Source organism: Nicotiana sylvestris, chromosome 8, assembly GCF_000393655.2.
Source record: "Nicotiana sylvestris chromosome 8, ASM39365v2, whole genome shotgun sequence".
NCBI classification, from domain to species: Eukaryota; Viridiplantae; Streptophyta; class Magnoliopsida; order Solanales; family Solanaceae; genus Nicotiana; species Nicotiana sylvestris.
This window is the reverse complement of record NC_091064.1, coordinates 18,101,608-18,120,436: the sequence shown is the minus strand read 5'-3', so window position 1 is coordinate 18,120,436 and position 18,829 is coordinate 18,101,608. Positions and strand designations below refer to the sequence as shown.

Sequence of the window (18,829 nt, the reverse complement as noted above, 5' to 3'; positions counted from 1 at the left end):
AAACCATAATGTAGGCCCGCCTATGACTCGAGGTGAAACAGCAGCAAAGACGCAGAATATAATATGAAGCTGTACACAAAAGCAAAATATAATAAGACATCTTTGCATTCACCAATTTAGATAAAAAAAAAAAAATCTAGGGGACTTAATTGCCTTGTAAAACAAGAAAAATCCCGCAAACTGCATGGTACCCTCAGTTCTGTGACAAAATATTTGTGTTAGCCCCAGACAAGATCAAAATAATGAATGAGTTTTCTGCCATATATCAACCTTGTAAGCTATAATATTTCAGCTACATGACCAAAACTCAAGTGACAATTTGCGTTATTGCCTGTGTTATCACAAGGTGAAAAGCGCAAAAAAGCTCAAAGGGTTGTTGAGGCTTTAAGCGCAGCGCGCAAATTAAAGCGCGGGCTTTAATGAAGAAAGACACAAGTGGGGAAAAACTACAAATATGTATGTATAGTTCAAGACTAATATCTATAAGAATGAATACCAAATATGAATAAAGAAATTGAAGAAAATTTACGATAAAATCATGAAATATCAATTATTTAGTATCGTCTTCTCATGACTTAGAGCCTTGATGACAATATTAAAGTGCCCGCTAAGCGACACGAAGCGCTCAACATATTTTGAGCCTCGCTTCAGGAATTAAGCGCGCCTTTGATAACATACAGGAACATTATTTACCTAAATCACGATAAAGAGGACGACACCACAATACATAGGCTCCTGGAACACTCGATATGAAGTAGATAACAGAAAGGAACCAGATCTTGACATCTAAAGCCAAAAAAACTAAAAGTTAGGATGCTTCATGACATGCAGAAATGAGGAACACACTGAATTAAACAAACCTCCTTCTCTAATCCATGCTATAGTGAGAGCTATGATATTCCATAAAAGGCGCGCAAAAAGTCCTGTTAACATCATAAGTTATGCCAAAATGACATTTGTAAAATACGAAAATCAAAATGAAGAACCAAACATATAGTTAGGTAAAGATAACATACCCAAAAATGCAGTAAATGCAGCATATTGCAGCTTTTGCAAATGAACAGGTATTTCATTTGCAATGTCGTGATGGATAATTGGGAAGAATGGAGGCCAATTTTTCGCCTCAACAACAATGGCTGCTGTAAAATCAGAGAGAATAGAGGGACTTGAAAATACTGCATAAAAATCATCTGAACCATGTAACCTTTAAACTTGTAAAATACTTATTAGAAAAGTCATAAGATTCGCATTACTTATGGCTACACCACTGTAATTAAATTTGGACGGACACAATGGATATAATAGAACGAAAACCAAAAAGGAAAAGTCAATAAGCTCTATTTCTTCATATGTAATTAATTGGAAATTTATGGTTCTATCCCATTTTAAGCTAAGTTGCTCGGACACGGGTACGGGTGTCCAGCACGGGTGCGGATCTAGAGGTCGGATCCTTCGAGATATAAATTTTAAGATTTGGGGATACGGATCCTAGTACGGATACGGGTGCAGGGATCCGACTAAAAATAAGTCAAAAAAATAAAAATATCTCTAAATTATGAGAAATTTTGTGGAATATTTACGTGTAGCTTATAAAGTGTGGATTTCCTTTTTATTCTCAAGTTATAGATGAGTAAAAGATTGATTTTCTAGATAAGGTATACTATTTTCTTCAAATTTATCCTAGTTTCGGTTATGATTTTGGGAATCAACTTGTATCTCGTCTCGAACTTTTCTATCTGTCGTGATCAAAATATCCAAAATTGTTTGACCAAATCCAGTACGGATCCCATACTCACACCCATACTAGTATCGTGTCGACATGAGTGCGACACCTAAACTGCAGTATCGGAGCAAATTAGATTTTAAGTTCCTAGTTTCAATGTCTACAAAGTTACTAACTGAAATAGCCCTGATATTGAATGAAGAAGCATAAAAGGGTACAAGAGATCATTCGACTAACGCAAGGAGAAAAAGGAAACACCTCTTGCAGCAGCCTCTTCTTTTTGTCTCAATTCCTGCGCATGCAAGAAACCAAATCAACTGATACTAACATTGATACCTCAAGCAAACAGGAGCAGCCGAATGTTATATCGCTATTGTCACACCTCCTTTTTGCGCGCCTACCCCGAAGGATAAATGCGTGAGGGAGTTTTTCCAATTTAAGTGACAATATTCGAAAATGGGATTATTTATTTAATTCAGAGTCGCCACTTGAGAAAGGTTTGACTTTTGGTGTCTCAAGTCACCGGTTTATCTTGAATCCCAAATCGAGGAAATTTCCGACTTTCCAAATGAAGTATGCGAACCAGAAATTCTAAGTAAGGAATTCTGTTGACCCGAGGGAAGGTGTTAGGCACCCACGGATCCCGTGGTTCTAGCACGGTCGCTTAAATTGTTATAATGGCTAAATATCTGATTTTAATACATGTTATAACCTGTGTGCTTTTATTAAGTTTAAAACCGCTTTTATTATTATTTTTATAGAATTGCAACGTCGTGGAAATGGATCTTCGAACCACGTCGCAATCAATGCACCCGTGGTTGTTGATACATTCCGACACCGTTGAGATTTGGATTTGGGTCACATAAATGCGCACCCGAATTTAAGAATGTAAATTAATTAAAATCGCGCCTAAAAGTCTAACACGTTATTATCTTTGAGGAAGGCCGTAAAAATTCGCTAAACGGCCCATCCCAAATTCTAAGTATTTTATTATGACCAATTATTGAAGGCCCCGCAATTTGCATTTTTGTTTGGCAAGGCATGCCTCATTTTTGTTTTAAAAGGATCAACCTATAGTGACTATGTTTTTCTATTTCGTTTGTCTCTATAATGAAAAAAAAAGAATTCTAATTTATTTACATGCTCACGAGTTATTATAGTTGAGTTTCGAAAGTGAGTCATTTAAAGAGTTTACATGGGCAGCGCATAGAATGTTCTAAATACAGACAGTAAAAGAAAGAAAAGACTACATTAAACTACAGCTTCAAATCTTTCCCATTTTTTTGCATTCATGCTTCGAGTAGCTTACAAGATGTACCAGTGTATCAGTTTGTGTACCTGGTATTTGGAAAGCAAGGAAAGAAGATGAAGATCAGTAGAAGCAGCAGTAGAGTAAATACACAGCAACAACAGGTTCAGCAACACAGCAAAACCAGTAACGACCAGTAGAATAACCCAGTAACAGATTGAAAAACCAGCAGTACCAGATGCAATCGCAGTCAAAGCAGAAGAGACGGATACAAGATGCAGTAGTTTACTGATTTTGAATAACACTCAAGGAAAGGCAAACAGAAATTATTCAAGTAAAAGTTCAACTTGTTTTTCTCTTTTGCTCTCAAATTCTGATTTCTCAAAATTCAGTCAACTCTCTCAACTTTCTTTTTTTCTTCTTCAAAGTCTCCTAAAAGTCTCCTTTTATCCTCCAACTCTCCTTTCCTAATGTGTCAAATGACTCTATTTATAACCGGACTCTTGTCTTGAACCACTAACCCGAAATATTCCCATAATTGCATGTTTTGTTCCCCACTACCTTAAACAAATGAATTATTCCCCACTATTTTGTGTCTTATCCCCTACTATATTAAACTAAAGAGTTATTCCCCCACTATCTTGTATCTTGTCCCCCATTATATTAAACAAATGCATTATTCTCACTCCATTATGTCTTGTCCCCCACTATATTAAATAAATGCATTATTCCCACTCCATTATGTCTTGTCCCCCACCATGTACTATTGTAATATTATTAATGCCTAGTGGACGGAGCACTCAGATTAAATAATTGTTCACATTTTCAATTCCAAAAATACCCCTCCGAACTTACTGAAATTACCATTTTACCCCTGAACATACTGCAATTTACCATTCTACCCTATCAGCTATATCCAATCCGCCTAATCAATTCTAACCAAAATACAACAACTATAACCAATTCCTAAACAAATTCAAACAACAAATTCAAACTAAATGATGAACAACAAAGAAACAAACTGGAATTACTTTGACTGAACAATATTTTTATTTTCTTTTTTTTTTCTTTTAACAACAAACCTACTTTAAGATTCAACAACAATAACAAACAAGAACACAAAACTCAACAAAATTAATTGACCTTCAAATTAAATCTAACAACATTATAACCAACACACTTCCATATTAAAACTAAACAAGAACAAATGCATAAAAATGAACTGAAGAAATAATCAAGAAATGAATCGAACATATACTGATTTCAAATCTGAAAATATTAAACAAGATACGGACAGAAATGAAACTTAAACCAACTAACCGGATCGGAACAACGACGAACTCGAACGGAAACAAATCTGCCCGGAAACAATTATCGCACCAAAATAACTCGAATCTGCCCGGAAACTTAAACATAGACGAAGCTCGATGGAGGGGTGTTTGGCGATGACAAGCTGTGGTCGTTCATGGCTGGTTTGACAGTGAGGAAAGCAGCAGAAGCGACGAGGTTCGTTTGGACGTGAGCTGAGTGGTCGTTTAGGCTGTTCGTTGGTTCAAAGGAGATGGTGGTGGAGGGCAGTCCATGGACGAGCTTGAGCTCGCCATGGAGAAGACAAAGCAGCAAGGGGCAGCCATGGGAGCTGGACCTCGAGGGTAGTCGTTCATGGCAGAGCTTCGTGGCATGAGGTCGCTCATGGTGAAGCTCGCGAAGACGATGTGTTGAAGGGGTAGCCATGGTCGAGCTTGAGCTCGACATGGAGAAGACGAAGAAGATGAAGGAGGGCAGCAGGTGGTCGTGCCGGACTGTTGGTCGACGGTGGAGGAGGGCAGCCATGGTTGCTTCTTGTGTGTGAGGGCAGCCATGGGAGGTTGGGGTGTTTTGGAGTTTTTGGAGAAGAAGAGGGGGGGTAGGTGTTTTAGGGTTTGGGGATCTTTTGTTTTGGGAAAAAATGAAAAATGAAAATAAAGAGGGGGAGTTGGATCTTTGGGGTTATGGGGCGGACCGGGTCGGGTTGGCCCGGTATGGGTTTGTTTCTTTTGGGCTTGTGGTTTAAATTTGAAGAAAAGGCCCAATCCGATTTTCTTCTATTTTTGTTCTTTTCTATTTATTCAATTTCCTAATTAATAAAGCTAAAAATGCTAAGATTAAATTATAAAACCCAAAATTATCTCAAAATACTAATTAACTCCTAATAACAATTAACACACAATTAAATAGCAATTAACGATAAAATCACACAATTTGGACGTTAAATGCTAAAAATACAAAATACATATTTTTATGATTTTTTTTCATTTTGTAAAACAAACTTAATTACTCCTAACTGTAGAATTAAATATTAAATACAAATGCGACATATTTTATATTTTTTATTAATATAACAAATAAACATGCACAAACAAAAATACAAATAATTATCAAAAAATGCCACGAAAATTCAAAAATTGCACACAAAGGAAAATTATTTTATTTTGAATTTTTTGGGAGTAATTCTCATATAGGACAAAAATCACGTGCTTACAGCTATAAGACTTTTGAAAATTGTGATCTTTAAGATACTATAATATTTGAATAATTATAAAAGCTTGTCATTAAGAACAAAACGGGAAGGCTGAGTTAAATTATTTTCAAATTTAGAAAGGTGTCATTCTTTAAGGAACAAATTAATAAAGAATGTCACATAAACTGGAATGTAGGTGCACATTTACTTATTAGTCCTTTCCAATAATAATGATATATTTTTATATTTAAAAATAATTAATTTTGCACTATCCATTTTATCCTTAATGAGCCACACAATAGTATGGCATATTTAAGGGCACAAACTTAAAATGTTTTATAGCCACACAAGTATTATGGCATATTTAAGATCATAAGTTTCAAAAGTCTTCATTGTTTTTTCTTAAGTAGTATGCTGAATTAAACTCTCTCTCTCTCTCTCTCTCTCTCTCTCTCTCTCTCTATATATATATATATATATATATATATATATATATATATATATATATATCACACAAATTGGAACGGAAAAAGTATTTAACAAATTATTTTGCGAAACAAGTTTGCGATTTGGCCACGTTCCTCCGCTGTGCAAGCATCACAAGCTCTAAAATAAGAGCAAAAGACCAGAAGAAGCCTAATAAGGGGCGGAGCCAGCCCTTTGACTATGGGTTAGGTGAACCCACTAGCTTTGGTTCAAATCTTATATTTGTCTTAAGAAATTCATTGAATATATATAGAACCCAGTAAATTAAAAAAAATTAGGATCCTAAACCCATAAGCTTCAAATCTTAACTCCACCTCTGAGCCTAACGTAGAGGTGCATAAACGATCCCAAGGATTTTGCAAGGGTAAATTAAACCTATGGAACCAAAAACTTTGAAGACTTGGTAGAATGGTTAATTAAGAAACAGGGATACCGATAAAACGGCACAACAATGTTAGGCCTCATTTTTGTAGTTAATGGAGCTCTGAATCTTAATCATTCAGATTTCAGACATTAAGTGCGCTTGTTTTTAAAGTCTGAATCTTAATTATTCAGATCTTAATCATTAAGTGTGTTTGTTTTTTTACTTCAGAACCACTTGATGGGTTTGAATAAGTCTGTATGATTAAGATCCATAACAGAGACTTAATTTTATTAAGATGCTATAATCCATATTCATTATTAATTGTCGCCACCACCAATCATTATCAATTACCATCATGCCACCACCACCACCACCATAATCGACTACCATCACCCACTATCCCCACCACCATCATTCTCAACCACAAACAACACTCATCCACCTCAACTACCACAACTAACCACCCCATCACCGTCAACAACCATAATCGGCACTGTCTATCATTATAAACTACCACCACCCACCACCAGCTTCCTCAATCACAACTATCACCACTCACCACCACCATCCTCAATCATAATTGCCACCACTAGCTACTACCTTGAACCACCACCATCAACCAAACTTACCACCAATCACTGCCTCTAGTCGGCATTCACAAGCACCACTGTTAGCCATCACCACCAACAACTACTATATTTTAAAAAAAAAATATTTTTTATTGATAGAATATTAGATTAATTAATATTTCATTTGAATTTTATGTTTATTAATTTTCAAATAAAGATAAATTTTATACATTCAGATGTTAAAAATCAAACAGTCTTAATCATTTAGTATTCAGATCTTAATACACATCTTAATATTCAGATATATATATTCAGATTCAGATATCTTAATCTTAATACACATCTTGATATTCAGATGTGTATTTAGATTTAGACGTCTTAATCTTAAAAAAAACAAAATGAGGCCTTAGCCTGTTACACAATTTAGATGTTACTTCATAAAAGAGGCTAATTTTTTTTTAACATTAACTATCTATATATGATTTGAACTCATTTAATATTAGTGTGGATCAAGACAATGGGGTAAAATATTTTTTCCACGCAAGGACTCCAAGGTCACACTAAATGACGTATCATTGCAAAGCACAATGCTTTGTTGCAAAAATTTACTCGCACTTAATATTTAAATTGTAATGAAACAATAAAGAAGAATATTACAAAGAAAGAAAGAGAAGTCTTATTGATTTAGGATGAATTATAATGGAATAGAACCCTTTATTTATAGAAAAAAAGTGACTTAGCCACAAAGTAACAAACCCTATAATCTTTCTAAAATATAGACATTCACCTTAAATAAAACTCTATTTATAACACTCCCCCTTGAACGTATATTCAACAAATAATGTTCTTCATTAAAATCTTAACTAAAATAAAACCCTTGTTCCTAGATGGGTATAAAACCGTGTTAGAATTCTTGGACCGGAACAAAATAAAATTGGGTCGAATGAATAAATGGATAGGGCTGCGGCTTCAATTAAATTATAGAGAAAGAAAAAGCAACGTACGTAGGGGTTAAGAAAGCTCCCTCTCTTATAGGAGAGACGCTATTGAATGAAAAAGAAGTCAGACATTTCTAGAACACCTCTAACAGAGGGGAAAATAGTCAATTTTGAAAGAACTTATTGTCAACTTTTACTACTCTTTCTCTCTCCATCCCCGTTATCCATTGAGCCCGCTCTGAATAATCCCCCTTTTGAGCAGAGAGAGATTGTGAATGAAATGAGTAAGGGAAACTTTATTTGTGACCTTTTCTCGTATGCGGGACTCTCTATCTTCTTTGGTAGAAAATCGATCGGCCGTATGGAACATGGATTAACATTATGCCATTCCTACAAGTGATGACCCCCCAGGATTGCTATGTAAGGACTTAGAGATCAAATATAATATGTTTCTTTCCATTCCTCGTGAGCCACTTATTTCTCCCAAACAATAGTGAGAAAAATTCTAGTGAAGGAAAAAAAGCACACATATCTAACAATATGCCTTTCGGTTGCCTCGTTAAAAATCTTGCAAGAAAAACCTAGTGGGACAAAATCTTGTAAGGGAAAAAGAGTACAACGCGTATTAACTCCCCCTGATGAGAGCATCAATTCACATTATTGAGCCCTCGCACACCAATCTTCTACACTAGTTTCTTAAAAGTTGATGTCAGTAGAGATTTGGTGAACAAATTAGCCATATTATCACTTGAACGAATCTGTTGCATATTGATATTACCATTCTTTTGAAGATCATGTGAGAAAATAACTTTGGTGAAATGTATTTTGTCCTATCTCCTTTTATGAATCCTCCCTTCAATTGGGTTATGCATGCTGCATTCTCTTCATACAAAATCATGGGTAGTTTATCACACTTCAAACCACATTTGCCTCGAATAAGATGTATTATATACCTCAACCATACACATTCTCGACTTGCTTCATGAATAGAAATTATCTCAGCATGATTAGATGAAGTAGCTACAATTGATTGCTTAGTCGATCGCCAAGATATGCAGTGCCTTCACATGTAAACACATAGCCTGTTTGAGATCGAGCCTTGTGTGGATCGAATAAATACCCTGCATCGACATAACCAACAAGATCAGGACTGCAATCGTTGCTATAAAATAAATCCATATCGGTAGTCCCTTTTAGATACTGTAATATGTGTTTGATTCCATTCCAACGCCTCCTTGTATGAGTAGAGTTATATCTTGCTAGGACATTAACCGAAAAATGTATGTCAAGCCTTGTAGTATTAGCAAGATACATTAGTGCACCAATTGCACTAAGATATGGTACTTCAGGACCAAGAAACTCTTCATTCTTTTCTTGAGGTCGGAACGGATCCTTATTCACATCAAGTGATCGAACAACCATCGGAGTACTTAATGGATGTGCTCCATCCATGTAAAACTGTTTCAATACATTTTCTGTGTAGGCAGATTGATGAACAAAAATTTCATTTGCCAAATGTTCAATTCGCAAACCGAGACATAATTTTATCTTTTTGAGATTTTTCATCTTGAATTCCTTCTTTAAATAATCAATTGCCTTTTGGAGTTGTATAAGAGTTCCAATAAGGTTTATTTCATCGACATATACGGCAAGTACAACAAACTCCGATATGTTTTCTTTATAAAAACACATGGACAAATGATATCATTTATATAACCTTCCTTAGACCATACAAAGCTCTTTGCAATTTGATTGAAAATATTTTTTGGGACTTTGAATTATGTGCATCGAGCATTTTAAATCCTTCAAAAATTTTCATGTGTATCTCATTATCAAGTCAGCCATAAAGGTAGACTGTAACCACATCCATTAAATGCATGTCAAGATTTTCATGTACAACAAAACTAATGAGATAACGAAATGTTATTGCATCCATAACAGGTGAATATATCTCTTAATAATAGATACTAGGTCTTTGTGAAAATCCTTGTGCAACAAGGCGTGTATATCTTTGTACCTCATTTTTCTCATTTCTCTTACTTACAAAGACCCATTTATAGCCAACAGGCCTAACACTATGATGACCCAAAAGATCATCACTTGATTTACAAGTTAATTCTATATTTCGAGACCTTAAAAGCCTCCTTTTATTTCACTTCGATTTGCATGCGTGGTCCGGGCGTATATTCTGAACGCTTTTATGTGAAAATTTGATGAAAATGCTAATTTGGCCTTTAAAATTGAATTTAAGTTGACTTCGGTCAATATTTTAGGTAAACAGACCCGGACCCGTAATTTGACGGTCCCGGAGGGTCCGTAGAAAAACATGGGACTTGGGCGTATGCTCGGAATTGAATTCCGAGGTCCCAAGCCCGAGAAATGAATTTTTGAAGAAAATTGTTTCACTGAAATTATAAAATTTGAAAGTTTAAATGTGTTTGAATCTGATGGTATCGGGCCCGTATTTTGGTTCCGGAGCTCGGTACAGGTCTTATATGGTATTTAAGTTGAGCCTATAAAATTTGGTAAGAAACGGACTTGATATGACGTGAATCGGACCCTCGATTGTTAAAATTTGAGCTTAAGAGTTCTTGAGTATTTTCTTTGATTTTGATGCTAAATTCGTTGTTAAAGATGTTAATTTAGCGATTTGATCACACGAGTAAGTCCATATGATGTTTTTGAGTTAGTATGCATGTTTGGTTTGGAGCCCCCAGGGCTCGGGTGAGTTTGAGATAGGTTTCGGGATGTTTTTACACTTAGAAAGGTTGCAAGTTTTGCTGTTTCAGGTGCACAGTGATTTTGTTCTTCGCGTGGCTTCACTCACGAACGCGTAAGGCAAATTTCCTCAGGTGTCGGTTTGTTCTTCACGAATGCGGAGCTCAGGACGCAAACGCGAAGCTTTGGGGGGGAGGGGGGGTTACCCTTCGCAAACGCGTTCAGGCTCACACGAACGCTTAGGGTTAGTGGGCCTGGGTGAGGGAGTTCAATTTGCTCTACGCGAATGCAACCCTTTGACCGCGAACGTGAAGGCCTAAGGAGCTAAAGATCCGTGAACGCGAGCCACCCAACATGAATGCGAAGTCCATTTGGGCCTGACCCATCGCGAACGTGGCAGGCCCATCGCGAACGCGGCAGGCCCATCGCGAATGCGATGAAGGCCTGCCCAGTCTTATTAAAACATATTTCAAAACGGGCAGAACCTATTTTCTTCATATTTTTGAACTCCCAAGACCTAGAGGCGATTTTATTCACACAAATTCATCCCCAAAGTGTTGATAATCAATTCTAAACTCTATTCTTTCAATTACCCAACGTTTTTCATCACTTTTAATCAAAAAATCAAGAATTTTCATGGTAGAAATTGGGAATTTGGGTAGAGTTAGGTTTTTTTGAATAATTAGAATTTAGACCTTATTTTGGGGTCGGATTTCGAAATTAATTGCATATTCGGGCTCGTGGGTGAATGGGTGATCAAGTTTTGGTCCGAACCTCGAGTTTTGACCAAGCAGGTCTGGGGTCGATTTTTGACTTTTTGGGGAAAATGATAGAAAACCTAGGGTATGCATTCTTTAGAATTTATTGATGTTGTTAAATTAATTTGGGCTAGATACAAGTAACTTGGAGGCAAATTCTAAAGGAAAAGCGGTGTTTGAGGCTTGAGTTGGCCGTGGAAGTTCGAGGTAAGTGTTTGGCCTAACCTTAGCTTGAGGGAATATGTGTTGAGCATTGGCTCCAGTTGAGGTTTCATTTGTGAAGTTAATAGTTGATAAGAGTTTGGTTATAGCTGATTCCCTTGCCGTGACGTATTTAATTCTTACTGTTGGTTCCCTTGCCGGGATATGTTTATTCTTGTTGCTGATTCCCTTGCCGGGATATTGTTGTTTCCTTATTGTTCCCTTGCCGGAACTCTTTGGTGATTGGTGTTGATTTGTGTATTGGGATCGGGTTGCACGTCGCAATAATATTATATGGGATCAGGTTGCACGTCGTAACAAGGAGTAATAAGGGAGGACATGAGGGGTCGGGTTGCACGCCGCAACGGTGATATATGATTTGGATCAGGTTGCACACCGCAACAGTGTTATATGGTTTGGATCGGGTTGCGCGCCGCAATAATAAAGAATAAAAGTAGATATTGATTCGTTACTGTTTCCTTATTCTTACAGATGCAAATTTTAAGATGTTCTTTATGTTTTTTTCCTGAGATAATGTTGGTACTTGATATTCCCCGCAACATGTTCTCCCTTCCCATCTTTAACTGCTAGTTCCCGTTATTATTACTTGTCGTATATGCTTTAACTGCACAAGTTTATTTCGTAGTCTTGTCCCAGCCTTGTCACTACTTCACCAAGGTTAGGCTCGACACTTACCAGCACATGGGGTCGGTTGTACTGATACTACACTCTGTATTGTGTGCAGATCTTGGTACTGGAGCTTTTGGATGATAGCGAGGTTGTTGTCTTCAGTCCAGCGGAGACCCGAGGTAGTACTGCAGACGTCTGCAGGCCTTGACGTCCCCTTCTATCTTTTATATTCTATTTTCATTTACTTCAGAGACAGACTTGTATCTTTCTTTTCAGACCACTATTTGTAGTATTCGTACATGGTCCGTGATATTGTGACACCAATTCTGGGTAGAGTTGTATCTTGGATTTTCGCACTAGCCTTTAGTTAAATTATCAGACTTCGTCTTCCGCATTTCCTTTATTATTATTATTATTATTATTATTATTATTATTATTATTATTATTATTATTATTATTATTATTATTATTATTATTATTATTATTATTATTATTCCGCTGTTGATCGCATGTTGATTTAAATTGTTAAAAGGTTAAGAAAAAGGATAATAAAATCTATAACACTCAGCTTGCCTAGCTTTTCGAGTAGGCTCCATCACGAATCCCGAGGGTGGGATGTCCGGGTCGTGACAAGTTGGTATCAGAGCTCTAGGTTGCTTAGGTCTCACAATTCACGTACAAGCTTGGTAGAGTCTGAGGGATCGGTACGGAGACGTCTGTGCTTATCCCCTAGAGGCTACAGAGTTAGGAATAGTTTCACTTCTATTCATCTTTGTCGTGCAGTTTGGTTTCTCAATGCTAATTGAATTTCTACTCTGTTCTTTTGTAGATGGCGAGAACACGTGCTTCTTCATCCGCTGACCAGCAACCCGAGCCCCTAGCAGCAGTTCCTACGATGTGCAGAGGATGAGGACGAGGTCGTGATAAGGGCCGAGGCAAGGGCAGAGCTCAGCCCAGAGCAACAACACCAGCGTCGGAGCCTCAAATAGAGTTTGATGATGAGGTTCCGGCCCAGACAGTTCCGGTGGGCCCAGCTCAGGTCTCAAAGGGATCATTGCTACCCTAGTACTCCAGGATGCTCTGGTCCGTCTAGTGGGCCTTATGAAGAGTATCACCCGGGCAGACTTACTTCCTGTAGCACCAGCCGTCTCTCAGGCCGGGGGAGGAGCACAAACTCCCGCTACTCGCACTTCGGAGCAGATGGCTCCCCAGTTTCTGACTCCAGCAGCTCAGCTAGTTGGAGCAGTTCAGCCGGGTGTAGTAGCTCGGACTGGTGATGGAGCAGCTATGTCTGCCGATGCTTTGTAGAGATTGGACAGGTTCACCAAGCTGTTCACTACTACTTATGGTGGTACCTCTTCAGAGGATCCCCAAGATTACTTAGACAACTGTCATGAGGTTCTTCGGAACATGGGGATAATGGAGACCAATAGGGTCGACTTTGCTGCTTTTCGTCTGTCAGGTTCTGCCAAGACTTGGTGGAGGGATTATTGTTTGGCCAGGCTAGCTGGGTCGCCTGTCTTGACTTGGGATCAGTTCTCTCAGCTATTTCTTAAGAAGTTTCGTTCTATCACTCAGAGGGAGGACTATCAGAGGTAGTTTGAGCGTCTCTAGTAGGGTTCTATGATCGTCACTCAGTACGAGACCAGATTCATTGCTTTGGCCCATCATGCTCTTATTATACTTCCCACCGAGAGAGAGAGAGAGGGTGAGGAGGTTCATTGAGGGACTCACTTAGCTGATTCGATTGCAGATGGATAAGGAGACTGGAAGCGAGATTTCTTTTCAGGATGCGGCCAATGTGGCTAGGAGAGTTGAGATGGTTCTATCGCAGGGGAGTGGTCAGGGGTTTGACAAGAGGCCCCGTCATTCAGGCAGGTTCAGCGGTGCCTCATCTGGAGGCAGGGATTCTTTTGGTATGGGCCATCTGCCAAGTCATTTCATTCAGCACTTCAGACTTCTCATAGTGCTCCAGGTGGCCGTGGTTCTCATGTGCAGTATTCTGATCAGCAGTCCTACCATGCACCATCAGCTCCTATCAGAGCACCTCCTCTTCAGAGCTATTCTAATGGTCAGCTAGACCGCTAGGGTCAGTCTCGGTTTCCTCAGCCGTATCACTCAGGTGGATGCTTTGAGTGCAGTGAGTATGGTCATACCCGAAGGGCTTGTCCGAGATTAGTGGGTATTCAATCACAGCAGCAGGGTTCCCATGCCATGGTTTAGAAACTAGGTTTCCATCGCCCGCTCAGCCAGCTAGGGTGGGGGTAGAGGTGCTAGAGGTGGAGGTAGAGGTATTAGAGGCGGAGGTCAGGCCGCTAGAGGTGGAGGCCAGCTGACAGGAGGCCGTCCTAGGGACGTAACTCAGAGTGGTGTTGCCCATCCCCGATGTTATGCTCTTCTAGCCAGGCCTGAGGCTGAGGCCTCCGATGTAGTTATCATAGGTACTGTTCTGGTCTGTAGTAGAGATGCTTCAGTTCTATTTGATCCAGGGTCTACATACTTCTATGTGTCATCTTATTTTTCCATGTATCTGGTCATGCCTAGTGATTATTTGAGTGCTCCTATATATGTGTCTATACCGGTGGGGGACTTTATTATAGTGGATCGTGTCCATCGTTCATGTATAGTGTTGATTGGGGGTTTTGAGATCCGAGTAGATCTATTACTTTTGGATATAGTGGATTTTAATGTCATATTGGGGATGGACTGGTTATCACCTTACCACGCTATCTTGGACTGTCATGCCAATACTGTGACCTTAGCTTTGCTGGGTTTACCTCGTTTAGAGTAGAGGGGGACTCTTGGTTATTCCACCCATAGGGTTATCTCATATATGAAGGCTCTGCATATGGTTGAGAAGGGATGTTTGGCCTATTTGGCGTATGTTCGTGATTCTAGTGTCGAGGTACTTTCTATGGATTCTGTGCCTATTGTTCGTGAGTTTCCATAGGTTTTTCCTGCAGACTTGCCGGGTATGCCGCCCGACATGGATATTGACTTTTGCATTGATTTGGCTCTGGGCACTCAGCCCATTTCTATTTCGCCGTATAGTATGGCCTTGCCAGAGTTGAAAGAATTGAAAGAACAGTTGCAAGACTTGCTTGATAAGGGATTCATTAGACCTAGTGTCTCGCCTTGGGTGCGCCGGGTGTTGTTTGTTAAGAAGAAGGATGGATCGATGAGGATGTGTATAGATTATTGACAGTTGAACAAGGTCACAATCAAGAATAAGTATCCATTGCCGAGGATTGATGATTTGTTTGATTAGCTTCAGGGTTTCAAGGTGTTTTCGAAGATTGATTTGAGATCTGGCCACCATCAATTGAATATTAGGGCGTCTGATGTCCCTAACATAGCTTTTCGCACTCGGTACGGGCATTATGAGTTCTTAGTGATGTCATTTGGGTTGACAAATGCCCCAGCAACTTTCATGGACTTGATGAACCAAGTGTTCAAGCCTTATTTGGATTCCTTCGTGATTGTCTTCATTGATGATATTTTGATCTATTCCTGCAGCCAGGAGGAGCACGAGCAACATCTTCGATTCGTTCTGCAGACTCTGAGGGATAGTCAGTTGTATACCAAGTTTTCAAAGTGTGAGTTTTGGTTGAGTTCGGTGCATTCTTGGGTCATGTTATATTAGCAGAGGGTATTCAGGTGGATCCTAAGAAGATTGCGGCAGTCAAGGATTGGCCTAGACCCATATCAACTACAGAGATCCAAAGTTTTCTGGGCTTGGCGGGTTATTACCGTCGGTTTGTGGAGGGGTTTTCATCTATTGCAGCCCCGATGACCAGGTTGACCCAGAAGGGTGCCCAACTGTTGGTACCCAATTTTTTTCTATATTTTTTATATGCATAAATACCTTCAAAATAGCATATATATGCATATATAAGCATGCACAAGGTTTTTATAATTTTTCCATAATTTTAAGGATTTAAATTGATTTATTTCCTTCCCTTTTATTCATAAAATCCCCAATAATTATCCCTCAAATTAGTGTTGTGGTGATTTAGTCATTTAATTTCTATATTTATGCCAAAATATGGTTAAAATAATTTTATGCATTTTTATAATTGTGTTTTTGTATTTTTAAAGCTAAATTGCATATAATTGTAATAATAGCCCCATTAATGTATAATTACATTTATATGCGTGAAATTGATCTCCTAAATTTTTAAAATATTAAATATCTATTTTAAATCATTTTAGTACACAAAATTATTTTCCAAAAATTATTTATCATTTATTAATAATTATATAGGGAAAATTGGCTATTTAAAATATAGCCAGATTGCATTTCAATTGTAGCCCAATTTAAACCCAACCCCGGCCCAATTTTAGATTAAAAACACCCGACCCAAAGCCTTATTAAATCCTGGTTGTTGATCTTCTAGATCAACGACCCTCGTCCGTTCTTACCATTTTTAATTCCAACGACCCCTAACCCTAGCTCATTGTTTAGATACCGCCGCCTCTGTATTCTCTCATCTCCTCTCCTCTCTCAACCACTCAACCTAACCCTATCACCTTCAACCACCGACCTTCTTCTCCGGTCTTCTCCGATGATCTCCCTTCAACTCCTAAGCCTCCAATGGCTCCTCTATTGCCATGCTCGCCTTCCCTAAGGTCTTCAAGGGCCCTGGGCCATGCCGACTTGCATCTAGGGTTTTCCATTTGGTCTATTCTTGGATACTTCAATATGATTTCGAGCAAAATCATGCTGTACTTATTACGATCCTTAGATTTTAGACAGGTTCTTTCATCTCTACTTGGGTTTATTCTAAAACCCTAATTTTTGCTTTCATCTCCTAGATCTGTACGATTTTTAAACAATTTGAGTCTGTTTCTTTGATGTTTTACACTATCCTTGTAAATCTTTACAAGAATCATCGATTTCAAAATGTTTTCACCTTCTTCTAAAATTAGGGTTTTCGGAACTTCTTCTAAAACCTTATTTAAACTTATTCTTTATGTTTAAACTTCTATCTCTTGCATATTTCGATTGATTCTATGATTTTACTACCTCTTCAACTTGCCTATGTTGAAAGCCCTAATTTTTCTAGGTTTCTTCGTTTGATTTTGTGACTAGCCTGTTCTTGTTTGAGTTTTTGTGACTATTTCACTTCGAATGTGTTTTCTACTGAGTTTCTTATGCCTAACTTATATCATCTCTGTATGTTTATGTTCATCTTGATTGTTCAGACTTACCTCTTTCTATCGATACTGTTTAACCTGCATGTTTGCTATGACTGATTATTCTTATTTTACTCTATTTATATGCTGAATACTGAATCATGACTTCCCTTTTGATTGATTCTGGATTTTCTATTTTATGGTTTGACTGAAATACCTTCCTTTAAAACCTCAATTTCTACCTCTTCTATTCAAATTAACTGATTCGCCTACCTTGTCTGCTGTGGTACTTTATTCTTACCGACTATTTCCTTAATTAAGAGTATTCTGAATTTGGCCCTAATTGTTTACCCTATACTTACTGAATTTGATTCTTTACTTATTAGTCATACACTGATATCTTTCCTTATATGCTACTTGTTCCTACCGTTTGAATTGATTCCCTTAACTTAAGAGAGTACTTGTCCTGATTTTGCTCTAATTGGTTCTGAGTTCCATAATTGTTATGCTACTATGATTCTTACCTTATTTTACCTAATTTTCGAACTACTATATATACACACTCTCTCATTAACAACACACACGAATACTTTGGTTCAAAAGCTCTCTCTCACACACATAAAATTTCTGCTCTCTCTCTCTTTTGTGCTACTTGCTACTATTCTGAGTTAGCCGGCTGCAAGGCAAGGCTAACTATTGTGCTCTCCTACTCTTTCACTCTTGCTTACTGTCTTCTTTACTGCTATGTTCTAATTTCAGTTCAAGCTCCAAAAACAATATGGTTCTTTTATTGCTTAAATTCATCTTGTTTCTAGTTTGCTTTTACTTATGGTTTTGCTGTGAAACCTGCAGTTAATATGATTACCTAATTAGCATGTCATGTACTCCCCTTCCTTAGGATCAGTGTAAACATGTTACCCCCTCTATGTCTGATCAATTGTTTCTGAGCATGTCTGTACCAATTACCTCTGCCTGTTATGTGTTTACCATCATGTGTTCCATGTATCCCCAATCCCCATCACCCATGTATGTTGGTTTGTTCCTTATGTTTGGTTCTGTGCTCTTTAAGAATTGATGATGTGGTTTTGGACTTCATGTTTGATTTACTATTATCTAATCATGAAACTCTCTTTTCAAAATTGCTTTACTGCATGACTCCTTCTTTTACTCCGCAAACTATTTCAAACAAACCTTCTCTTTTAATACAATTTTCCCACTAAAACCTTTCAACTTGTGTCAAGCACTTTCACTCTACTCCTAAGTCAATAATTTCTGCCCCCTCCAGTATGTGTACTGCCTTGGGATCCTCTTAAGAACCCTCTGAACTCTGGCATACTGAGGCTAGCCCTTGCATACTGCACTTATTCAATTTTGGTTACCAAGTCTAGGTGTAAGCACTGCCCGGGATCCTTGAGATCCTTAGGGAACTTTGATGCACCTAGACTACGACATTGTCTATGGAATTTAGGCGTTTGAGGCTATTGGAGGCTTTGGAAACTTGGGCCTATCTGTAGTCTCCCTATAGAATAACTTCTTATTTTCTTATTTACTTATGTA

At 38.1% G+C, this 18,829-nt stretch overlaps 1 protein-coding gene across 1 annotated transcript; it reads right to left on the bottom strand.

The window, feature by feature from the left end:
- Positions 1-685: 685 nt before the first annotated feature.
- LOC104217854 (secretory carrier-associated membrane protein 1-like) lies at positions 686-16,813 on the bottom strand. Its single transcript, XM_070153522.1, has 5 exons — positions 16,667-16,813; positions 1,982-2,015; positions 1,017-1,139; positions 861-923; positions 686-786 (listed from the first exon to the last, which is right to left on the bottom strand). The coding sequence occupies exons 1-5, from the start codon at positions 16,811-16,813 to the stop codon at positions 686-688; spliced, it is 468 nt and encodes a 155-aa protein (XP_070009623.1).
- Positions 16,814-18,829: the final 2,016 nt, after the last annotated feature.